The sequence below is a fragment of the Rhineura floridana genome, chromosome 18, assembly GCF_030035675.1.
Source record: "Rhineura floridana isolate rRhiFlo1 chromosome 18, rRhiFlo1.hap2, whole genome shotgun sequence".
Classification (NCBI taxonomy): Eukaryota; Metazoa; Chordata; class Lepidosauria; order Squamata; family Rhineuridae; genus Rhineura; species Rhineura floridana.
Genome location: NC_084497.1, coordinates 27,874,871 through 27,896,725, shown reverse-complemented (window position 1 = coordinate 27,896,725; position 21,855 = coordinate 27,874,871). Strand labels below are relative to the sequence as shown.

The 21,855-nt window shown below is 47.9% G+C and overlaps 1 protein-coding gene across 1 annotated transcript in view; it reads left to right on the top strand.

Moving 5' to 3' along the window:
• The first annotated feature begins 969 nt into the window (after window positions 1–969).
• LOC133372304 (protein Wnt-4) overlaps window positions 970–21,855 on the top strand; it is a 49,732-nt gene continuing 28,846 nt past the window's right edge. Inside the window, exon 1 of the mRNA XM_061600707.1 lies at window positions 970–1,220. Within this exon, the coding sequence (XP_061456691.1) occupies window positions 1,144–1,220 (77 nt within the window). The 5' untranslated portion in view covers window positions 970–1,143. The remainder of the gene's footprint in view (window positions 1,221–21,855) is intronic.

Below are 21,855 nucleotides of genomic sequence, written 5' to 3'. Positions count from 1 at the left end.
ACTTGCCCTGACTCAGCCTTTAAGCCAGGGTTCATTGTCAGAGCTCATAGCATATGAAGCCCTCTGACAAAACAAGCAAGCCTAAGCTCCTCTAAGCATGCACAGAGTGCCCCACCTCCCCCAACTGTCTTGACTAAGCATCCCCATACTTCTAGGATCAGAAAGCCTGGTGTTCCCAGGCAGAGAGACGGCCAGGTTTTCAGGCAAGCACCTCTCCTTTGAGAAATCACATGCGGTGGAATTTTATGTGAAAATAAAAGGGAGAGAGCATGTCTGAGCTAGTGCAGAAGGCTTAATGTGTTTTTCAGAGTAACTCCATACACCCGGGGCCAGGGAGAAAAGTGTGGTTTGGAAATCCATGTAAGGTAAAATAAAATTTGTAGAGGCTGGGCTAGACCACATGATCCAAGAGGTACCCTGGGATGTGGGAATGAAGGACTTCAGGACATGGAGGAGGAGTGTTTGAGAAAAACGAGTTGAACTCTCCTCCACGTTTGGACACAGAGCCCCTTGCAAACGGCACAGGAGCAGAGCCATACGCCGAGAATGGCAGCCTTGGGGCATCTACTCAGAAGCGACTCCAACCGCGTTCGCCGAGGCGTGTTCCCAACTAAGTCGGAGGCACAGGCTGGCAGCGTGACCAGGGCGGCCGTCGGCCCGTCTCCACGGAAGGAAGCCCGCTGCCGCCTGACAGAGCCGGCGGTAGCCTCGGCCGCGCCGCTGACTCCCGAGGAGACCGCTTGAGCGGCGCGCGGCTGGCCCGGGCCCGGACGGCACCAGGCGGCGAGGCGGCTCCAGGGCGCCGGGCGCTCCGCCTCAGGGGTGTCCCCGTCCCGCCCTAGAGCCGCCTCCTGGGGCCGCGCCCCGCCCGCCCGCCGCTCCATCCCGGGAGCACCCGGCCGCGCTGACAGTCCGGCTCGCAGCTGCCGCCGGCGCCTCAGCCCGGCTGCGCCCCGCCGCTCTCGCCGTCCGAGCGCCGGGCGGCGGCAGCAGCAGCAGCGCCTAAGCCCGGGCGGCCGCGGGTCCGGCTGGGCTGGAGGCCCGCCTCGTCCGCCGCCGCTGGCCCCACCGCCTCCGCCTCCTCCGACTGCCCTGCCGCCGTCCGTGCCCGCTCCTCTCCTCCGCCCGGCCGCGCCGTCCAGGATGAGCCCGCGCTACTTCCTGCGCTCGCTGCTGCTGCTGATCCTCGCCGCCTTCTCGGCCAACGCCAGCAACTGGCTGTGAGTGCGGGCGCCGCGACGGGGTGGGAGGGGAGCCGGAGCCCAGTCGAGGAGAGCCGCCGCCGCCGCCCTCGCTTGCAGCAGGTGCCGCCGGCACAAGCGAGCCCCAGCCCTCCAGAGCCCGCGAGCCAGGCGGCGGAGGCGCACGGAGCTGTCGAGGGTCCTCCTGCTCCTCTTCCCCGGGTCTTGTTGCCTGGCTGAGTTTCACCTGGAAAGGGGGGGGGTCGCGACTCCCAGCTGGTCCCTTCTGCCCCCCTAGGGTCTCTCTCAGGAACATTAGGCGCCCACCCCGTCTCTTCTGGAAGCCAGGGCTGGCGAGTGAAGCAGGCTGCTCTTAGCAATGACAGCCTAATAATAATAATAATAATAATAATACCCTCACCATTCTTCAGGGTGCTAGCGTGAGTTCTATAGGGGAAAAAGTGTTTCAGGACTCCAAGTAGCTGGGGAGGGGGAGGCTATGTTGGCTCTTCAGTGAAGCCTTTTGCACATCCTCAGAGGCAGGCACGCCCTTCTTCCTTTTTTCCTTTTCCTCACTATGGCTTTCCATATCCCAGCCTCTGGGTTTCTGGTCTTCAAAGCCCCTTTGATGCAAGATTGATCCTTGACTTTCAAGATATGTCAACGCTGTTGGTGTCTGTCTTTGGAGCTAAAATCCTCTGTTCACTTTCCTAGGAGTAAGCCCCACTGGGACTGAGGAATAGGGCTGTGCTGTGAGTGGGTTAGCTCCAGAAATATATATATATGAAAAGTGATGGCCCTTGATACTGAAACTGTGTCCTGGGCTGATTTGGACTGGTTGGCGTTTTACAGATTGGCCTACCTTGTGGGGTTGTTGTGAGGCTAAAATGAAATAGCTTCATGCATGCCAGCTGGAGTTCCTTGGAGAGCAGTTTTTGGAAGAGAGGGTGTGGTTTCATGGGCGAGTCCGACACACACATGAAATTAAGCGAATAGTATTAGCCTTGATCAAACGTATGGAAAGCAATACAAGTCCACTGTAACATTTTTTTAAAAAAAAGACGAAAATGAATGCAGATTGAAAGTGAAGGCCTCTACTTTTATTCAGTTTAAAAGCTTTCTGAAAGAAGTTTTTTAAAAATTGCTTCCTGAACGGGAGATGAATAAATGCCAAGCAGGCCGCTCTAGACTGAGAGTTAAATATCTGGACACAGCGCCGATAAGATTTTAAATTTAATGGCCACCTGTTGTACTTCCGACTTTGTGGAGATTTCTGCATGACTCAGTCATGAGTTCCGTCCGCCGGGTGTTTATGAATCCTGTTCAGAATGTGTAAACTTTGGTTCACTTTGTTGCGGACATGCTCCTTTTTGCAGAAGCGAGAGGGTTTTAAAGTAGTTCTTCTTCCACTGTCCGGGGCAGAATACCCCTGGATACCTGTTGCTGGGGATCACAGGTGGGGAGAGTTGCTGTTGCACTCGTGTCCTGTTTGCAGGCTTTCCATGGGCATCCGCTTGGCCCTGTGAGGACAGAGGGTTGGACAAGATGGGCCTTTGCCTTGATCCTGCAGGGCCCGTCTTATGATGTTTATCGAAATGATGGTATCTTGTTGTTTGGAAGGACAACGGCCAAGGGCCCTGTTGTGTGACTCTTTGGGGGAGACCCAATAAAAACAGTTTAAAACAAGGCATTACAAATATTTAAAAGACAATTAAAGTCAGCAGAAACTACAAGAAGTTTAAAACACATCAAGATCTACATGTCTGGATAAGTTCTTTCTCCATCGTTGGAGGCAGTGCGTCTCTGAGTGCCACTTGATGGGAATCACAAGGGGGGAAGAGTTGCTCTTGTGCTCAGGTCCTGCTTGTGGTCTTCCCATTGGGGCATCCAGGTGGCCACTGTGAGAACAGGACGCTGGACTAGATGGGCCACTGGCCTGATCCAGCAGCACTGTTCTTAACGTTCTCATACAGGTTATAAAATCCAGCTACTAATTCTTCCACTTGATAAGTTATACAAGTTTAGAATAATGTTTTCTGTGACACAAAATTGTAGGGTTTTAACCTTATTTTTGAACCTTGGATATAATATGTAGTGCATATTGAATTATGTTCCTCGCAGATCTTGGAAAAGTTACTTTTTAAACTACAACTCCCATCAATTCCAGACAGCATGGCCACTGGATTGGGCTGATGGCAGTTGTAGTTCAAAAAAGTAACTTTTCCAAGCTCTGGTTCTACACTGCAGCAGTGGCCTCCCTAGGAGAGGTTTGTCTCACTGCCTAAACAGACTCTTGAGATGCTTTTATTCTGCCTTTCCCTTAGAGCTACTGTTGGGGTTTTTTTTAAAAAAAATGTGTTCTTTGTCTTATTCTTAAGAATAAGGAGGCTGCCTTACATTGACTCAGACCCTTGGCCCACTTAGCTGATATTGTCAACACTGACTGGCATCTCCAGGGTTTCAGGCAGGATATTTCCCCCCCAGCCCTACCTGGAGATGTTAGAGATTGGATCTGGGACTATTGGCATGACTCACAGATTTGTGACCAGTTTAGGGCGGAACTACACATGTAACAGATGCCTGGAGGCTGCTTTTTCTGAGGAAAAGCGGCCTTTGGATGGGGGAACCTGGAACACAAAAGTGGCCTGTGTGCACACTTAACCCTTTATTGAATTCACTGTCTGCCTCAGTTTTTTCACCTCAAACTATGTTTGCGACCTGCACCTTTGCTTTCTTGTAAATGATCTATCTGCAGTAGGGATGGGCGAGAAAGTTGATTCCGTTTGCATTTCAAGCTGAATCTATCAAATCCGCACTTTGCAAAACGACATGAGAACCGAAACACAGCCCTCCTTTGAAATTTCCACTTCTTTGCATTTTGCAATGCAGTTTGCAAACAATGTTTACAAAGATGCGTGTGTTAGCGGAAAATGTGCATAATTATGAGTGAAAATAATGCATAATATGACGAGAAATGGCTTGCAAAAATGTGTGCACTAGTCAAAACAGCCTACAAAAATGTGTTTCTTAGGAGATATTAACACTAAACTGATGGAGAATTTTCATGATTTTAAAAACATTGCAAATTGCTACAGAAATGTGGAGATCTGAAGTTAAGATTGGGAAAAGGAGAACCTGAGAGAAGTGAAACTGACAGATTTTTCCATCCCTGATCTGCAGACAGTGTTGCAAGTGGCAGCCTGTGCCATTTCCACAGAAGTTATGGATTCTTTGAGAGCTGCTGGGCATGGTGAACTGCCCCCAGCTCTTTCTCCCCCCCCCTAACTCTCTGCAGCTGTTTTGCTTACCAACACTAATCAACGGCTTTTAAAGAAAATGATTTAAACTGCTCTTTCCCCCCCTTGCTCTGTGCATGCCTGGCGCAAGGCTTCATGAGGGTGCAGAGAGATGGCATTGAGGGCTAGCTTGCTGTGATTTCATGCTGCCCTTTCTGGGCTGAACTAGCAGTGTTTCTTTTCTCTTCCCACCACAAAATCTCTGGAAATGAATGAGTCACACTCTTCAGTAAAGACTCAGGGATGCCTCCAACCTGGGGTTGGGTGACCAATTCAATTCAGTTTGCATTTCAAGCCGAATCCATCAAATTAGCACTTTCAGAAACAATATAAGAGCCTTTGAAATGAGCACTTATTTGAATTTTGCAATGCAGTTCACCAACCAACCAATGTTTCTAAAAAAGCATATCTTAGGGGAAAGTGTGCTTAAACACACAAGTAAAAATAACACAGAGAAATGCATTAGATGAGACCTTTTTTTGATAAAAATGTGTACATTGGTCAAAACTGCCTACAAAAATGTGTATCAGGAGAAATTCACACTAAAATGCTGGGGAATTTTCATGAGGATTTTTTTGAATTAAAAAAATCACAAATTGCTGCAGAGATGTGGAGAACGCAGTTTAAGATTGGAAAAATGAGAAACTGAGAGAATGGAAATTGACAGAGCTTTCCATCTCTGCTTCAGACTGGCTGCTGCACTGAAGGGCACTTTGTGGGTTCAACCAGAGATGAAACAGCGCATTTTGTATGGCCTTAAACACAATCTGTTTCAGGGCTAAACTCCACAATACCGTAACTTGTAAATGCATTGCCTGTTTTTTTGTTTATGCCAAATAGCAGCAGAAAGGGGCAATCAGGACTGTGGCTGGGGGGGGGGGAGTTTTTTTAACCTTTTCTCTGCCACACCACAGTCCAGATGAAAATTTCTCTCCATCTGCAACTTCCTCCCCACAGAAGCTACTTTTCTTTCCTACACATACAAGGAATCATTGAGAGATGTAAATCCTTCTCTGATACTGCAGTTACCAACTGATGAAGCGAGAAGAGGCCTGCTTATGGGAGAAAGCTGTGGGTGGTGGGTGGGTGGAGTTCTATTCATTGATGAGGAAATATTTTGTACAGGGGACCCTTCCATGAACACCAATTCAACTAATAGCAGGCACTGAGGCTCTCCTCTAAATTTGCTTGTGTGGATTTAAATGTCTGTCCTATTTAGGTAACAGCAGGCTGGGCAAGGTTCTAGTCCTCGTTGAAGTGGTCCATCTATCTCTGATCTGTACCATTTTAAACTGCGAGTGGGGAACAGCAAGAACCCTTCCGAGGAAGATTTTGTGTAGATGATTGTTGTTCTTTGTTACAAGAAAGAGTATTCCATCATGTGAGCCAGCACTTTGGCTCTCCGATGGTAGAGGCCAGGCACGAGAGGGTGAGAGCAAGGCAAAGGAGATGGAGTTCAAAGGGTTATTGGAGTATTTTGGAGTGGAGCTGCAAACAGTTTGAGCTGATAGGTATTTAGGTATGGCAGTGGGGGTTATGCTGAAATTTGCTTCATGTGGCTTATGTAACTCCCCATATCTCTTCCCTGTCACACTGCGATTCTTTCACAGTCACCATTTGTGCGATCCATGCAGGGGAAGGGTAGCTCAGTGGTTGGAGCATCTGCTTGGCATGTAGAAGGTCCCAGGCTCAGACCCCAGTGGCATCTCCAGGTAGGGCTGGGGATCTGCTTTCAAAGGTTTGGCTGCATTTTGGTCTGCGTGTTTGGGGAAATGCAAATTGCATGTTATTGTTGTTATGTGCCTTCAAGTCGATTAAGACTTATGGCTACCCTATGAATCAGTGACCTCCAACAGCATCTGTGATGAACTACCCTGTTCAGATCTTGTAAGTTCAGGTCTGTGGCTTCCTTTATGGAATCAATCCATCTCTTGTTTGGCCTTCCTCTTTTTCTACTCCCTTCTGTTTTTCCCAGCATGATGGTCTTTTCTAGTGAATCATGTCTTCTCATGATGTGTCCAAATTATGATAACCTCAGTTTCATGCATTTTGGATACTCTGTTCATAGGGTTTTCGTGGTAAGAGATATTCAGAGGTGGTTTACCACTGCCTTCCTCCGAGTCTGGATGCATCCTAGTCTGGTGTCTCAGCTTTGACCATTCCGCCTTGGGTGCCCCTGCTAGGAGTCTAGCCTCTTGGTCCAGACTCCTGATGGCATTGCTCTCAGCTTCTTCGACACTCTCAAACCCCCTCACCACGTCAAGGTGTGCATCCTACAGGAGGCACAAATTGCACAGGTTCACATTAAAACACAAGCAGCGCCAAATCCATTCCTGATTGCCAGTGAGAAAGTCCCAGCCCTGAGACCCCACTTCCATGGTCCTTGCACATGAGCACTAAAAGGGATGGGCCATAGCTCAGTGGCAGAGCATCTGCTTTGCATGCAGAAGGTCCCAGGTTCGATCCCTGGCATCTCCAGATATGGCTGGGAAAGACCCTGGTCTGAAATCCTGCCAGTCAGTGTAGCAAATATTGAGCTAGATGGACCAATGATCTGACTCAGTATAATCCTATTTAAACCAAGCCCCCTTTTCAGAACCTTGAGGACTGGAATCTTATTTTATTTTTAAGGGAAGGTCCATAGTTCAGTGGTAGAGCATCTGCTTTGCATGCAGAAGGGCCCAGGTTCAATCCCTGGCAGCATCTCCAGGTGGGCTAGAAATGTCTCCTGCCTCAAACCCTGGAAAGCCACTGACAGTCAGAGCAGCCACTACTGAGCTTCCTAGGTTCCTTTGCGCACTTATGGGCCAAACGGGAATTCTCCCTGGTAGCCGACATTGCATATACAAAAGCAGGGATTTGCCCTTGATTTGGATGCATGCAAGGGGCCGGCGTCACGTCGTTACTGGGGGTCTGAGCAACGCGTAGGGCATCTTTTAATCACAAAAAGCCCCACTGGGTCAGACCAAAGGCCAATCTAGGCCAGCGTCCTGTTTGCCAGTCCATAGTTCAACTATGGAATTTGCTCCTGCTGGATGTGATGGCCACCAAGTTGGATGGCTTTAAAAGACAAATTCATGGAGGAGAAGGCAATCGGTGGCTACGAGCCAGGGGGCTATGCTCTGCCTCCACTGTGGAGGTTTTGTCTTTGTTGTGTGCCTTTAAGTCGATTGCGACTTATGGCGACCCTATGAAACAGCGACCTCCAACAGCATCTGTCATGAACCACCCTGTTCAGATCTTGTAAGTTCAGGTCTGTGGCTTCCCACGAAGCTCACTGGGTGACCTTGGGCCAGTCACTGCCTCTCAGCCTCAGAGGAAGGCAGTGGTAAACCCCCTCTGAATACCACTTACCATGAAAACCCTCTTCATAGGGTTGCCATAAGTCAGGATCGGCTTGAAGGCAGTCCATTGAGATGCAGAATGTGCATTGTGATTGTCTTTTCTAGTGAAGTTGGAGGAGGTATGCCTCTGAATATCAGTTGATGGGAATGGCGAGTGGGGAGAGTTGCTGTTGAACTCAAGTCCCGCTTGTAGGCTTCCCATAGGGGCATCTGGTTGGCCCCTGTGAAAACCAGAGGCTGGATCAGATGGACCTTCGGCCTGATCTAGGTGGGCTCTTCTGTTCCTTTCGCAGCCAGTTGGATGCCTGTGGGAAGCCTATCACTAGGGTGTGAAGGCCCTAGTCTTCTCCCACTGCTGCCCTCTGGCAACTGCTATTCAGAGACAACATTACAAGTAGCCAGTGATTACCTTGTGATCATCTGTGGGTTTGTCTAAATCCCCTTTTAACGCTCAGCTGGTGGCCCGGTATTCACTCCTCCACGAATTCACTCTTTCTCAAAGGGCCGCCGTGTTGTTCTGTTGCAGCAAACGCACTGAAGGATCCTGTGACATCCGAAGACTAACCCCCATATGCATTGCAGCATACGCATTCATGGACTCTGAAAAGTCCAGCTTGTCAGATGCATGAAGTGAAATCTCAGCTGGCAGCTGGAGATACGTAAGGGCACGAGGAAGGCGGAAAATGTAAAGTGAGAACTGAATGGCACTGAGGTGCAAAAAAAAAAAGTCCAGTCGGTGATAATTGAATTAGGTGGAAGCTGATAATTGAACCTGAGCTTAAATGTACAGTATATGAAATACACACAGCAACCCTTTGCAGCCGCGAGCTGGTGATGGTTCACTCAGCGTCGCTAAGATAATTGTGTTAAAACATTTATTTCGTGGGACAGGAAGCCATTGTCTCAAATCGGAGCCAAATTAATAGCACCGAAATTCAGCGGTTTTATGCAGGAATTTACCTTTTCAAGTTCTGTGGTTCAGGTATGGCTGCCTTAGTGACCTGTAATCAATTGGAATGTTCTGCTGGTTTCTGAACATTGCTGCTTTGTATGTCAGACCTGTGCACATTCTTCTGCGTAGGGATTTGCCCGCAAGGCTCTTAGGCAAGCCAGTTTCTCAGCCTTGTCTGTAATATGGGGATAAAAAAAAACTGACTTGCCTTACAGGATAGTTTTGGGTTTTGTTTTTTTTTTAAAAAAGAGTTTCTAAAATAATGTACATGAATATCTTCTAATTAGCTGCATAAGTGCCATTTCTATCATTAGGGCTGCCATACAATGAAAGGAAACTTAAGCTGCACCCCCTTACCTGGAAGTAAGCCCTACTGACCAGTGAGGTCCGACTGGCGCCAGGCAGTGGTGTCGTCGTCTGGGGTCACGGGGAGTCGCAGACCTGTTGCTTTTTTGGGAGCAGGGCTCCTGCCAGGTCCCTATGTATCAGCCAGTCAACATGAAAAGGGATCATGTTAACCACTGAGAAGAGTCCTTGCCTTTTCATGCTGATTGGAGGCAATCAGAGTGAAAGGAAGTGAGTCAGCCACTGACAAGACTCTTCTCAGTAGCTAACACACTGCCTCCCCCTTCATGCTGATTGGCTCCTAGAGACGTCTGGACTTGAAGACAACATGGAGAGCAAGGGACGTGAAGGAGAGGGGGCGTGGCTGCGAGACGATGTGGTGTGACTATCATGAAGGGACCCTGCACTTCTGAATTTGCCACGACACTACTGGTGCCACGTAAAGACGTACCTTTTCTCCCAGGCATTTGATAAATTGAGACAATGTTTTGTTTTAATACACTGCCAAACCTTCCTGTGCTGGCATGGGGGGTTGCTATTGCTATTGTTTGGTTGTGGTTTATTGTTATGTTTTTATAGTGTGCTTTATGCGTTTTTGTTTTAACAGCGAGTCAGTCGCTTTGGGGACCTTCGGGTACCAAGCGATGACTACTGCTACCGCTGATAATTATAATCCACAAGTCCTTCTTGAGAAGGGGTTGGCATTTTATTATTATTATTATTAATATTATTATTATTATTTGTTGCATTTATATACCGCCCCATAGCCAAAGCTCTCTGGCCGGTTTACAACAATTAAAACATTTCGAGGTGAGGTCTGCCCCTCTAAGAGGCAGCACTGGCCTACCCGGAACAGCTGCCCTTTTGATGCCGTCCCAGTGGTGACCTGAGTTGGGATTCCCCGCAGTGTGTGTCAGGAACTCGCCACAGGCCCGGTTCTTCGACCTTGTCCTTCAGAGGGGATGGGAATGGAGTGGGGGGAAACGTGCTTATTTATCAACATTCACAATCCCTGCAGCATTCCTGCTCTTTTTAATCCAGCTGGCCATGTGGGGGGGTGCTTCCAGCTGTGCGCGGAGGGAGACCAGGGATGTTGCGTGCCAGGAAGATGCAAGGCGGGGCTCTGGGAATGAAAGTGGCCTTTAAGTTACAGCTGCTATGGTAGCTCCAGGATCAGAGACAGAACCCTGGTCTGAAATCCTAGAGAGTCACTGCTGGTCAGGGCAGGCAATATTGAGCTAGGTGGACCAGCAGATTGTCTCGGTATAAAGCATCTTCCCAGGTTCCTATGTCTGGTTGGCCACTGTGAGAACAGGATGCTGGATTAGATGGGCCTGACCCAGGAAGGGTCTTCCACTGAGCCAGACCATCGGTCCACCTAGTTCAGTATTGCCCACATGGACTGGCAGTGGCTCTCTGGGATGTCAGACCGGGGTGTCCCGCAGCCCTGCCTGGAGATGTTGGGGATTGAATCTTGGACCTTCGACGTGCAAGGCAGATTCTCTACCACTGGGATATGGTCCTTCCTTAAGGAGCTGGTCTCACAGAAAACCTCTGATGCAAGTAGCACCAGCCCTGATGGGGTTTCAATGCCGGGTTAAAAACATGGGAACGCAGGATGCTGCTTTGTGCAGAGTCAGACCGTGGATCCATCTAGCTCAGTGCTGTCTACACTGACTGGCAGCCGCTCTCCAGGGGTTCAGGCGGGGGACATTCCCAGCTCTACCAGGAGATGAGACTTGCTGCATGAAAGGCAGGCGCTCTGCCACTGAGCTACAGGCCTGCTGGTCTGGTCTGGCTTTCTTAACTGCACGGGACTCTGCAGGTGGCTGCCAACTTGGATGGCTGTAAAAGGGGATTAGACAAATTCATGGAGGACACGGCTATGGGTGGCGGATAGCCGGGATGGCACACCGTTTTCAGAGACAGCCTGCCTCTGACTGCCAGTTGTTGGGAATAGCAAGGGGGAGAGTTGCTCTTGCACCCAGGTCCTCTCTGCAGGCTTCCCACTGGGGCATCTCTCTGGCCACTAAGAACAGGAGGCTGGACTAGATAGGCCACCGGCCTGATCCAGCCAGGCTTTTCTTCTGTTTTTACCTTTGCAGTGAAAGTATATAAAGTTATCTTTCCGGCGCCTACTCAAGACCTTCCTCTTTCTATAAGCCTTTTAAGCCAAGACCTTATCCCAGTCTGCTTCTATGCTGGAATTGCTTTTCTAGTATGTTTTTAAACCTTTTCTTTTAAAAATGTTTTTAAAGATTTTCAAAAAAATGTTCTTCAAGATGCTTTTGTTTTAATATATTTTAAAGTCTGTTTTTATGATGTTTTGGTTTCTTTCAGTGCTTTTGTTTGCCGCCCTGGGCTCCTACCGGGAGGAAGGGCGGGATATAAATCAAATAATAAATAAATAAATAGATGGGGAGAGCAGGCATAGCAGAGAGAATGTGCTTCACCAGCTGGGTGGGATCCTATTAAATGGGTTGCATTTTCATTGCCAGTGTCTAACCTAGAAATCAACTCCAGCCCCAGAGCAAACAGGGAGGGCTTTGCATACCATATGCATTACTGGAGATGAGCGTGTAACTGTTGCGACTCGTTCTGGGTATGAGCTTGAGGGAAACGTGCCAGAGGCCCTCCTGTCTCTTGCTCCCGAGCGCGGTAGATCTGTGTAGGTTGCGACTAAGCCTGTGCTGGGTTTTGCTGCGTTTTACAGCCTGCCGTTTGCCCTTCAGGGATGGGCGAATCTGTCCATTTCATTGTCTCATTCCGCTCCTGTTGAGTTCAGTTATTCCTGTTTTCACATCAGTATGCAATTTTTTTAAAGCCCTCGTGAAAATTCACCAGTGTTTTAGTTCAAATTTCTCATAACATACATATTTTTTCCCCTGTGCAATTTTGCTCAATTTTGGTTGGCTCCAGAGTTTTTATTCTGGAGGGCAGGCTTGGTCAAGATGCCCTCAGTGCCCACGTCATTGCTGCCCATCTGATTTCCGTTGCTTTCCTTTTTGGCACCGATGCCCTCAGTGCCCACGTCATCACTACCCATCCGCTTGCCCTCACCAGAAGGAGAAGCTGCCACTCCTTGCCCTCGCCACTGCCTGTCTGCTTAGAGCCGGCCTGCGAAGGGGCAGCAGCCGCAAGGAGCAGGGAGAGGAGAGCCAGAGGTCCTCTTAGGATTATCAACGGGAGCCCCTCTGGGCTTTGGCAGGTTCCCAATTATGCCGACTTTCAACACCGGCCCTGCTCTGGTTTAGAAAAGCCTATGGCTGCCTGCCATCTGCTCACCATCTGTGATTCACACCTCAGAGAGTGCTTTTGCCTGGCTGGGCTGTGGATGTGTGGAGATGTCTGACCGGCCCCAGGCACCCTTCTCTTATCCTCCATGCGGACAAGCAGGAAGCATGATCCGGGTTCAAGGAGGCATTTCAGCCAGGCAAAAACATTAAAGGAGGATGCAAAGCAAGACCAGTGAAGGATGCGGCCTGGGAAGGGAGGGGTGTGGCTGGGGAGAGGCAACGCTGAGACTAAATGCACTTAAGAACATTAGAAGCGCCTGCTGGATCAGGCCAATGGCCCAGCTAATCCAGCATCTCCTGCTCTCACAGTGGCCATCCAGATGCCCATGAGCACAAGAGCGCTCTCCCCTCCTGCGGTTTCCAGCCACTGGTATTCAGAAGCACCCTGCCTCCGACAGGGGAGGCAGAACATTGCACAGTCCTCCTGGCTAGCAGCCGTTGGTAGCCTTCTCCTCCATGAATGAGTCTCACCCTGTTTTGGAGCCATCCAAGTTGGTGGCCACGGCTGGTGCGTTTAGGCGTCCTTCCTTTTGTCTGTCCCGACGCTTCCAGCCTTCAGCTCCATAGGATGTCCCTGAGTTCTAGTGGGATGAGAAATTAGAAATGCCAGAGGGCCAGTGAATGGCGAATAATACTCAGGTGGCTCCTGTGGTGGAGTGCATCTTGGGACTTTTCCTCTCTCCCCCTCCCCTCCTTCACTTCACTGCTGGCCTGTTTATGCGCTGCATTGCGATAGGCCTGCGTGGGTCACATGGGGGGGGTGAAATGGTGGGCGGGGCCTGCATTTGGCCAAGATCCTGCCTGTTCCATGCCCAGGTGCATGTGGCCTTCTTTGTTGCTTTAGGCTGGCGGGGGTAGGTGCTTGCCGTCTCCGGAGGCGGCTTGGTGGAGTCTTGCTCTTTTTTTCTCCTTTTCTTTTTTGAAAAACCCTCCCGGATTAGTGGTTAAGCTCAGGGAGCGTTTTACAAGACAAGAGGGTGGTTTTTTTGGCTCTTCTTACTCTCACCCTCCTGAAAGCCTTTTTTAAAAAAAAATTTAAGCCTGTTGGAACTCGCATTCCACAGCATTTCAGTGAAATCATATACAGAAGGGAATGTTCTGTCAAACTCTCTATGCAAACGACACGTTATGTGCAGCCGCGTGTTTTGTTGTCCTTAGGAAAGGGACACAAGTGCTAGGAAAAGTAGAGCCCTGCAGGATCAGGCCAGTGGCCAGCCACAGGCCCTGGCAGGAAGCCTAAAAGCAGGCTTTGAGCCCAACAGCAACTTCCCCCCTTGTGATTCCTAGCAACTGACATTCTGAGGCATACTTCCTCCGACGCTGGAGGCAGAGCGTAGCCATCATAGCTGGGAGCCAGTGATAGCCTTATTATCATCCATGAATTTGTCGTCTCCTCTTTTAAAGCCATCCAGGCTGGTGGCCATCAATATCTCTTGTAGGAGACACTTCCAAGGGTGGGGGAGCATCCGCAGTTAAGCACACACTGAGCAGGCACACTGGTCACCATCTTTCTCTGCTAGGGTAAGATGTGTTGCATTTCTATTCAAACAATGCTCATTACTTCTAAATCTGCACCTCTACATCGAAATTAGCACATGTGCATGTTCTTTAATAGCATATTATGCACAACAGGCTAGAAACATTCAGATCACCAAAAAAAAAAAGGGCACAGAAAAGTAATTGCACCAATATTACAAAAAGGTTATACTGAGAAATGATGAGGCTAGTCCTGATTAAGGATGGAAGTATCTTTCCATTTCAGTTCTGTTTCTCCTTTTTCCAATTTTAAATGCAGTTCTCCCCATTTCTGCAGCAATTTGTGATTTTTAAAAAAAACAATCTCATGAGAATTCTCCAGCATTTTAGTGAGAATTTCTCCTAATAACACATTTCTGCAGGCAATTTTTTCCTAATGTGATGCAAGTTTTTCTATGTTCACTTATATTTATTCTTATGCATGTTTCCCCCTGATATATGCATGTTCCATCCTTTGGCTGGAGAACTGCATAACACAATTTAAATAAGTGTGAATTTTGAAGGATGGCTCCCATATCAAAATTCTCCCCCATCCTTAGTACATATGACATCGGCTATGGGGCAGGTGGGCCAAATTTGAACCCATGGCAGGCCAAGTTTGGACAGTGGGTCAGAGGTTTCCTCCCCCTGATATAATTCAATAAGAATAACACTGGTTCCAGTGGGATTTCATATCCTAACATCTTTATTTTTCACCATTGTTTGTGGGGAAAACAGAAGGGAGTAGAAAAAGAGGAAGACCAAACAAGAGATGGATTGATTCCATAAAGGAAGCCACAGACCTGAACTTACAAGATCTGAACAGGGTGGTTCACGACAGATGCTATTGGAGGTCACTGATTCATAGGGTCGCCATAAATCAAAATCGACTTGAAGGCATATAACAACAACAACAAAAGCTCCCACCACGTGTAGGAAAAAACCTCTCCCCACCACCACAACCACCATTTCCAACATCAGTTAATTCTTAATGATTTTATGAATTAGTGCAGGAGTGATTTTGTTTCTACTCGATAACTTGTAAAAATCCTTCCCTCGTTAATTTTCTCACCCCCACCCCCTCTAGTGGCATGTTCGTCCCTGTCTTGAGGACTCGTCATATTCTCTGATTTGCATCTGGTTCAGTGTCGTCATGTTAGACGACTAGCTGATAACATCTCTTCTAATCTGTGTTTGTTGTTTTTCATGATCAGCTTCTCAGCTGCTGTTGCTTGTCTGGATTGCTCATGCATTTTATTCTATATTGTATTTTAATCTCGTTTTGTACACCGCCCAGAGAGCTATTAGCTATGGGCGGTCTAGAAATGAAAATAAATAAATAAATAAATAAATAAAATGCATTCTGACATATCCCTGAACACACAATTGAATCTGGAAGTACTCTAACCAAACAGGAGATTCCCCTGCAATTTTCTTTTAATCTCCGAGTAGGAGACTGTATTCCTCTGTGATATTAAATCCTGAAACCTATAAAGATATAATATTTTTCCATATTTGAAAGCTTTTACTCATATCCATCATATACTGATTCAAGTGGACAGGGTCTTATACTCGATACCCATTTGAAACCATACCCTTAACCGGTGGAGGCTGGTGGCGCTAATGTCAATGGGGCAGTGAATCCGCTCTGGGTTGTAGTCCAAGCTTTCAAGGAGCTGTCCAAGTTGTGGAAGCCTGTAGCAGATATGACAACAGGAAATTATCTTTAACAATTGTTATTCCCTAATAGTATCTTCTGAAAGGGTGTCTTCAGTTATATTTTCCTTAAATCTACATTATCCAGTTTATATGGGTTGCAATCAGTTGTTGTTGTTATGTGCCTTCAAGTCGATTACATTAATCCTTGTTAATGGCTTCTCCCACAACAGCAGTCATTCCTAGGAGCCAATAAGCATGAAAGAGGAGTTTGTTAGCTACTGAGAAGAGTCTTCTCAGTAGCTGACTCACCCCCGTTCACTCTGATTGGTTCCAATCAGCAGGAAAGGATAAGGAAGCATGTTAGAAGACACTTCCCTTTCATGCTGATTGGCTCATAGGACGCTGGAGACATAGGGACCCTGATGGGATCCCGCTCCCCAAAAAGTAAGAGATCTAAGACCCCCCCAAGACCCCAGATGGCTACAGCTCTAGTACTGTGATCAAGCATATAAAATTTCTTTGGGAATTTAAGAAAAAGGCACTCTATAAATAGTAATGAACATTATTCCTAAAGACATAGGATTGGATCCAGTGCTAACCTCCTCAGATCTATACAAACTGATGGGCATGGTTAGCTGATCTATTAATTTCAATGGGTCTACTCTGAGTAAGAGTTGGATATAACCCATGCTAGGTACTCAGGCACATAGAGAGGAGATATTTCAGTGTTGTGCGAAACATTTACAATAATAATATTCTGCCCCCTCTGATTCTAAGTGAATGTTGCAGCTCTTTGCCCCTAGCCTTTGACAGTCAAGTTAATGTTATGGGACTCAACTCCATCTGTTTTGGTTATGCTGCTTTTGCTTGGAATTGCAGGATTGTTTGTTTATTTATAATATATATATATCCCACCTTTCCTCCATTGAGCTCAAGGTGGTGTACGTGGTTCTGCTTTCCATTTTATCTTCACAATAACCCTGTGAGGTAGGTTAGGCTGAGACACTGTGACTGGCCCAAGGTCATCTATTGAGCTTCATGGTTGAGTCGGGATTTGAACTCTGGTCTCCCAGGTCCTAGACCAGCACTCTAACCACTACACCACACAGCTCTTGTTCTTATAAGTGTTTTACTTTTTTTAAAAAAAGTGTTTTTAATTGCATGCGATTGTATTGCTGTATAGCTCACCCTGGGACCTTGCACTGAAGGGCAGCTAAGGGATCTTATAATTGAATACATGTTACCCCACTTTTTTTTTTTGCAAAGTTGCTTTTAGGCAGCCTTGCAACAGGAGATGCAAAAATCCATTAAGCCATGGGAAACAAAAGCAGCCAAGTGTTCTGTGTGAGAGTGTGTGTGCAACACATACACACACACAGACAGACAGACAGACACAGAACAGCATCTGATAAAGTCGCCGGTAAATAAAAAGACGTTGGAGCCAAGAAAAGTTAACGAAAAACCCAGATAACAATGGCAGAGGGCAATTGCAGGGGGTCAAGCCTCATTAAAAACTAGTGAAGTTGAACTGAATATTTCTTCTGTGCCTTTATTATTCCTCTGCTCAAGAATTTCCTTGGAGATCTATACCTTCACAGCTCTCTTACTGCGAAGAGCTTATTAATACGCGGCCTTCTTCATAGGGCTTTCAAATGCTCACCGTGCTTCACGTCCCTTATCTTGTTGTCATTCTGACGACAACCTTGTAAGGCAAGCCAGTTTTGATATCCCCATGTTGCAGTTGGGAAGCAGAGAGAGGGGGAAGGATTGGGTTGCTTTTAAGGCAGAGGTAGTGCCCTCCAGATGTTGCTGGACTCTAACTCCCATCAGCCCCAGCCAGCATGGCCAGGGGTCAAAGATGGCAGGAGCTGGAGTCCAATAACTTCCTAACTGTCGGAGTGGTATGACAATGGAACCAATGACCTAGGGAGGCGGTGGGCTCTCCAACAGTGGAGGCCTTCAAGAGGCAGCAGGACAGGCACCTGCCAAGGATGCTTTAAGTCGGATTCCTGCACTGAGCAGGGGATTGGACTAGATGGCCTTATAGGACCCTTCCAATACCTAGTGACTACCACATTGGCACCCCCTGCTTTAAGGCCATCTAATGGCATCATAGCAGAGGTGAAATTCAAAATGTAAAGTTCCTGATTCAGGGTTGTGTAGTGGTCAGAGTGTTGGACTAAGTCCTGGGAGACCAGAATTAAAAACCCCTTCTCAGCCATGAAACTCACTGGGTGACCTTGGGCCACTCACAGTCTGTCAGCCTAACCTACCTCACAGGGTTGTTGTGAGGATAAAATGGGGAGGAAAAGAACCTTGTACGCAACCTTGAACTCCTCAGAGGAAAGGTGGAATATAAACATAAATAAATGCCCTACTCAGAGGAGACCCATTGAGATGAATTTAGTCATATCCATTAATTTCAGTGGGTCTACTCTGACTAGGACTAGCATTGGGTACAACCCACTATTTCTTAACCACTGTGCTACAGTGATATTGATTAATGTTTTTGGGGAGAGAGAGGCTCAGGTCCTGCTACAGGATGCTGGATCAATTGGACCTTGGACACCATCCTGCAGGGCTGTTCCAATGTTCTTTCCTCTCAGTTGGCCTTCCCCTAGGCTGCGCTGGCCAGGGCTGATGGGAGTTGTCCAAGCTGCTGCCCTTCAACCTTGGGTCCCCAGATGTCAATGGACTACCACTCCTGTAATCCTTGACCATTGACCATGCTGCCTGGGGCTGATGGGCGTTGTAATCCAACAACCTCTGGGGACCTAACGCTGGAGAACAGTGGTTGAAGACATCTGGTGGGCACCAGGATGGTGAATGCTGCCCCACATCCTCACCCAACGATGCATCGGGGTTGTGTGTTTCTGTGTCTTATCCATGTCTCCTTTTTTTAAAGTTCCTAGGCCTGCAGGCCACTGAGAACAGGGTGTTGGGCTGGCTCTTACATTCCTATAGACAAATTCTTGGAGGATATGCATGGCTGTTGATAGCCATTTGCCACAACAGGTATGTTCTCCCTCCACTCTCAGAGGCAGTAGGTCTCTGAATGCTAGTTGCTGGGAATCGCAGGCGGGGAGATTTTCCATTGCAGTCAGGTCCTGCAAGTGGAATTCCCAGAGGTGTCTGGTTGCCCACTGTGAGAACAGCCTGCTGGACTAGATGGGCATTTGGCCTAATCCTGCCGGAACCTCCTTTATTTTTTTGTATAGCACAGCAGGGAGGAGAGCCTGGCTGGGAGTCCAGAGTCTGTGAGTTCAAATCCCCGCTCGTGTCTCCTGGGCGTCAAGGGCCAGCTAAAGATCACCCCACAGGGAGTGGCTCAGGGGTTATGTGCCCTGCCACCTGTGCAGCCGTGGGCAAGTGGCATAGTCCCAAGGAGCCCAGTTGCCCCCCAGCTGGCAGCTGTGGACAAGGAAGGGGCTGGCTTGTGCAGCTGTGGCCAGCTGAGCAGGCCCTAGCCAGCTGGGGAGGACTAGCCTCAGAGGGAGGCAATGGGAAACCCCAGGGTAGCCATAAGTCGGGATCAACTTGAAGGCAGTCCATTTCCATTTGGAGATTTGCGTGGTTCCCATTTGGGTTAGTTTTTGACCTTGGAAAGGCACCGTAGGACGCCGAGCCGGGTTTGCGACACCTCAGATGGGAGCGAGGGTGTGGTGCCTTCCCACTGCTTATTTGCGAGAGTGTGTGTGCGCATGTGGCGACACAGCAGCCCTTGAGGTGAAGACTTGACTTCGAGAAGAGCCAGGCAGCGGACGGTCTGGTTGCTAAGTGGATTGGGTGTTTATATGCAAATGTTTTCCTTCCTCAGATGGCCTGAGGACTGTCTGTACAGGAGGGGCAACAGGTCTGTGCAATGCCTTTCTGGTCTGGACATGCATGTTATCTGGGCATCGAGTTCCCCTTGACTGTATTGCAAGGGGGGGGATTTGATTCAGTTTGCATTTAAAGCCAAATCCGCGCTTTCTGAAACAATATGAGAACTGAAACACAGCCATCCTTTAAAGTTTGCACTTTTCTGAATGTTGCCATGCAGTTCTCCAAGCAAAGAATGTTTACAAAAATGCATACATTAGGGGAAATGTGCGTGAAAATGAATATACTGGTGAAAATAACATCCATTATAAATGCATTAGATCCTCCGTGGTGCAGAGTGGTAAGTGGCGGTAACGCAGCCGAAGCTCTGCTCATGGCCGGAGTTCGATTCCAACGGAAGGAGGAAGTCGAATCTCCGGTAAAAGGGGTCGAGGTCCACTCAGCCTTCCATCCATCCGTGGTCGGTAAAATGAGTACCCGGCATATGCTGGGGGGTAAAGGAAGGCCGGGGAAGAAACTGGCAATCCCACCCCATATATACGGTCTGCCTTGTAAACGTCGCAAGACATCACCCTAAGAGTCGGAAATGACTCACACTACAAGTGCAGGGACACCTTTACCTTTTATAAATGCATTATATTAGGAGAAAGTGCTTGCAAAAAATGTGTAATGTCGTCAAAATTGCATACAAAATGTGTTTATTAGGAGAAAGTCGTACTAAAATGCTAAAGGACTTCCATGAGGACTTAAAAAAAAAAGATTTGCAAGCAGCTGCAGAAATGTGGAGAACTGATTTAAAGATTGGAAAAATGAGAAACTGAGAGGACAGATCCTTCCATCCCCTCCCCTTTATTATATTGCAAGGTGGATAAAATTGGTCCCAGTTATTTATTTATTGTTTTCATTTATTCGTCGCTTCCCACTAAGCAACTTCACAATACGATAAAAATGTATTTGAAACAATTGCATACATAAAAATGGTTAAAACAATTGCATTTTGTTTTTTTTAAATAATGCCATTTCAAATCAAATACAGATAACAACAGGGATTTAAAAAATACCACTCCTTAGAAGGCTTGTTGAAAGAGGAAAGTCTTCGACAGGTACCCTAAAGACAATAGAAACAGGAGCTCCCCAAACTTTCAGGCAGGGACCCTTCTGAGCCCTACCTGTAGATGCTAGAGAATGAACCTAGAAACTTCTGCATGCAGAGCAGATTCTCTGCCCCTGAGCTACAGGGTGGTGGTGTTGAAATGGAATGGCCATGCAACATATTCGTAGCAATTCTCTGATACACTGTCGTTTTAACACCCCATGACTGACGAAGAGGCTTTTTAAAGAATGTGTCTCTATGCATGTAGTCAATAGTCTAGTTGGTTTGGGAGGGTATATGACCTAGGGGGAAGGGGAGGGGAGGAGAGCCTCCAGCAGGGTGAACCAAGAGAAAAGCTACCTCTTAAGTCTACTGGAATTTTTTACCCTTGTTGAGTCCTGCAAGCCGCTAATTTTAGCATTGCAAGAAAAACAGGAGTGGGTTTACGGGATCCTTTTCTCCTGCCAGCAGAAACTCTTGAGCTTAGCTGGAGCGGGCAGGGCTGCTCTCCAGAGCTGGCAGAGCCTCCTCCATTGGCCTAGCTGACGGTATCTCCGAAAAGTGGGAGGGGGATCTCTCAGCGCTCAGAGGTTAATTGGCGGGCAGTGTCCCACTCAATGACTCACCTGGCAAATCCACAGCAGTCCAAGAATGCACAATTTGATGTGCTTGGCAGGTGCAATTCAGTCGAAGGGAACGCCCCAATACTTTTTATGGTGCATTGGTTTTTAAGGTTGACAGTGTCATGGGCCTTCTAGAGACACCTGGCAGAGTGATCAGGAGGAGGAGGAAGAAGAATGGGACCCTGGGGAGGGGCCCAGTGGGCTGCAGTGGGGAGGGTCTGAAGCAGGGGAAAGTTTCAGCAGTTTAGACAGCGATGGCTCCACCCCCTTCCTTCCAGTTACAACGGAAGGAGCACTGTCCGTTGTCCCGCCCCGTCGCCCAGGCCGCTACTCATGTCTCCTCCCGAGGATGAGAAACTGGAGGCTCAACCAGAGGCGGTGTCAGTGGAGGATCTGGATGAAATGCCACCGCCGTCGCCAAGGAGGCAAAGGCAGATGAGCAGGCGCTCACAGATAGTGCCAGCTTTTCAACCTGTTTGTAGGACTGCTCCGTTGCTCACGCAGTCCCATTCAGAGAAACCTTTCCCACTCAAATAGAAAGCCTGCCCTGAGCCTACTTAAAGGGTCTCAATGGGAATGTTCAGTTGCTGCGACAATGTCTTAATTAAGCTGTGTAGAGGCACAGAGTCCTGTGTAATCTGTAAGATGATCTATGAAATGCTCTAAGCTGAGATTTCACATTAAACGTAAGCAGAAAAACACCAGTGAATCTGAGTCTGAATCCAACAG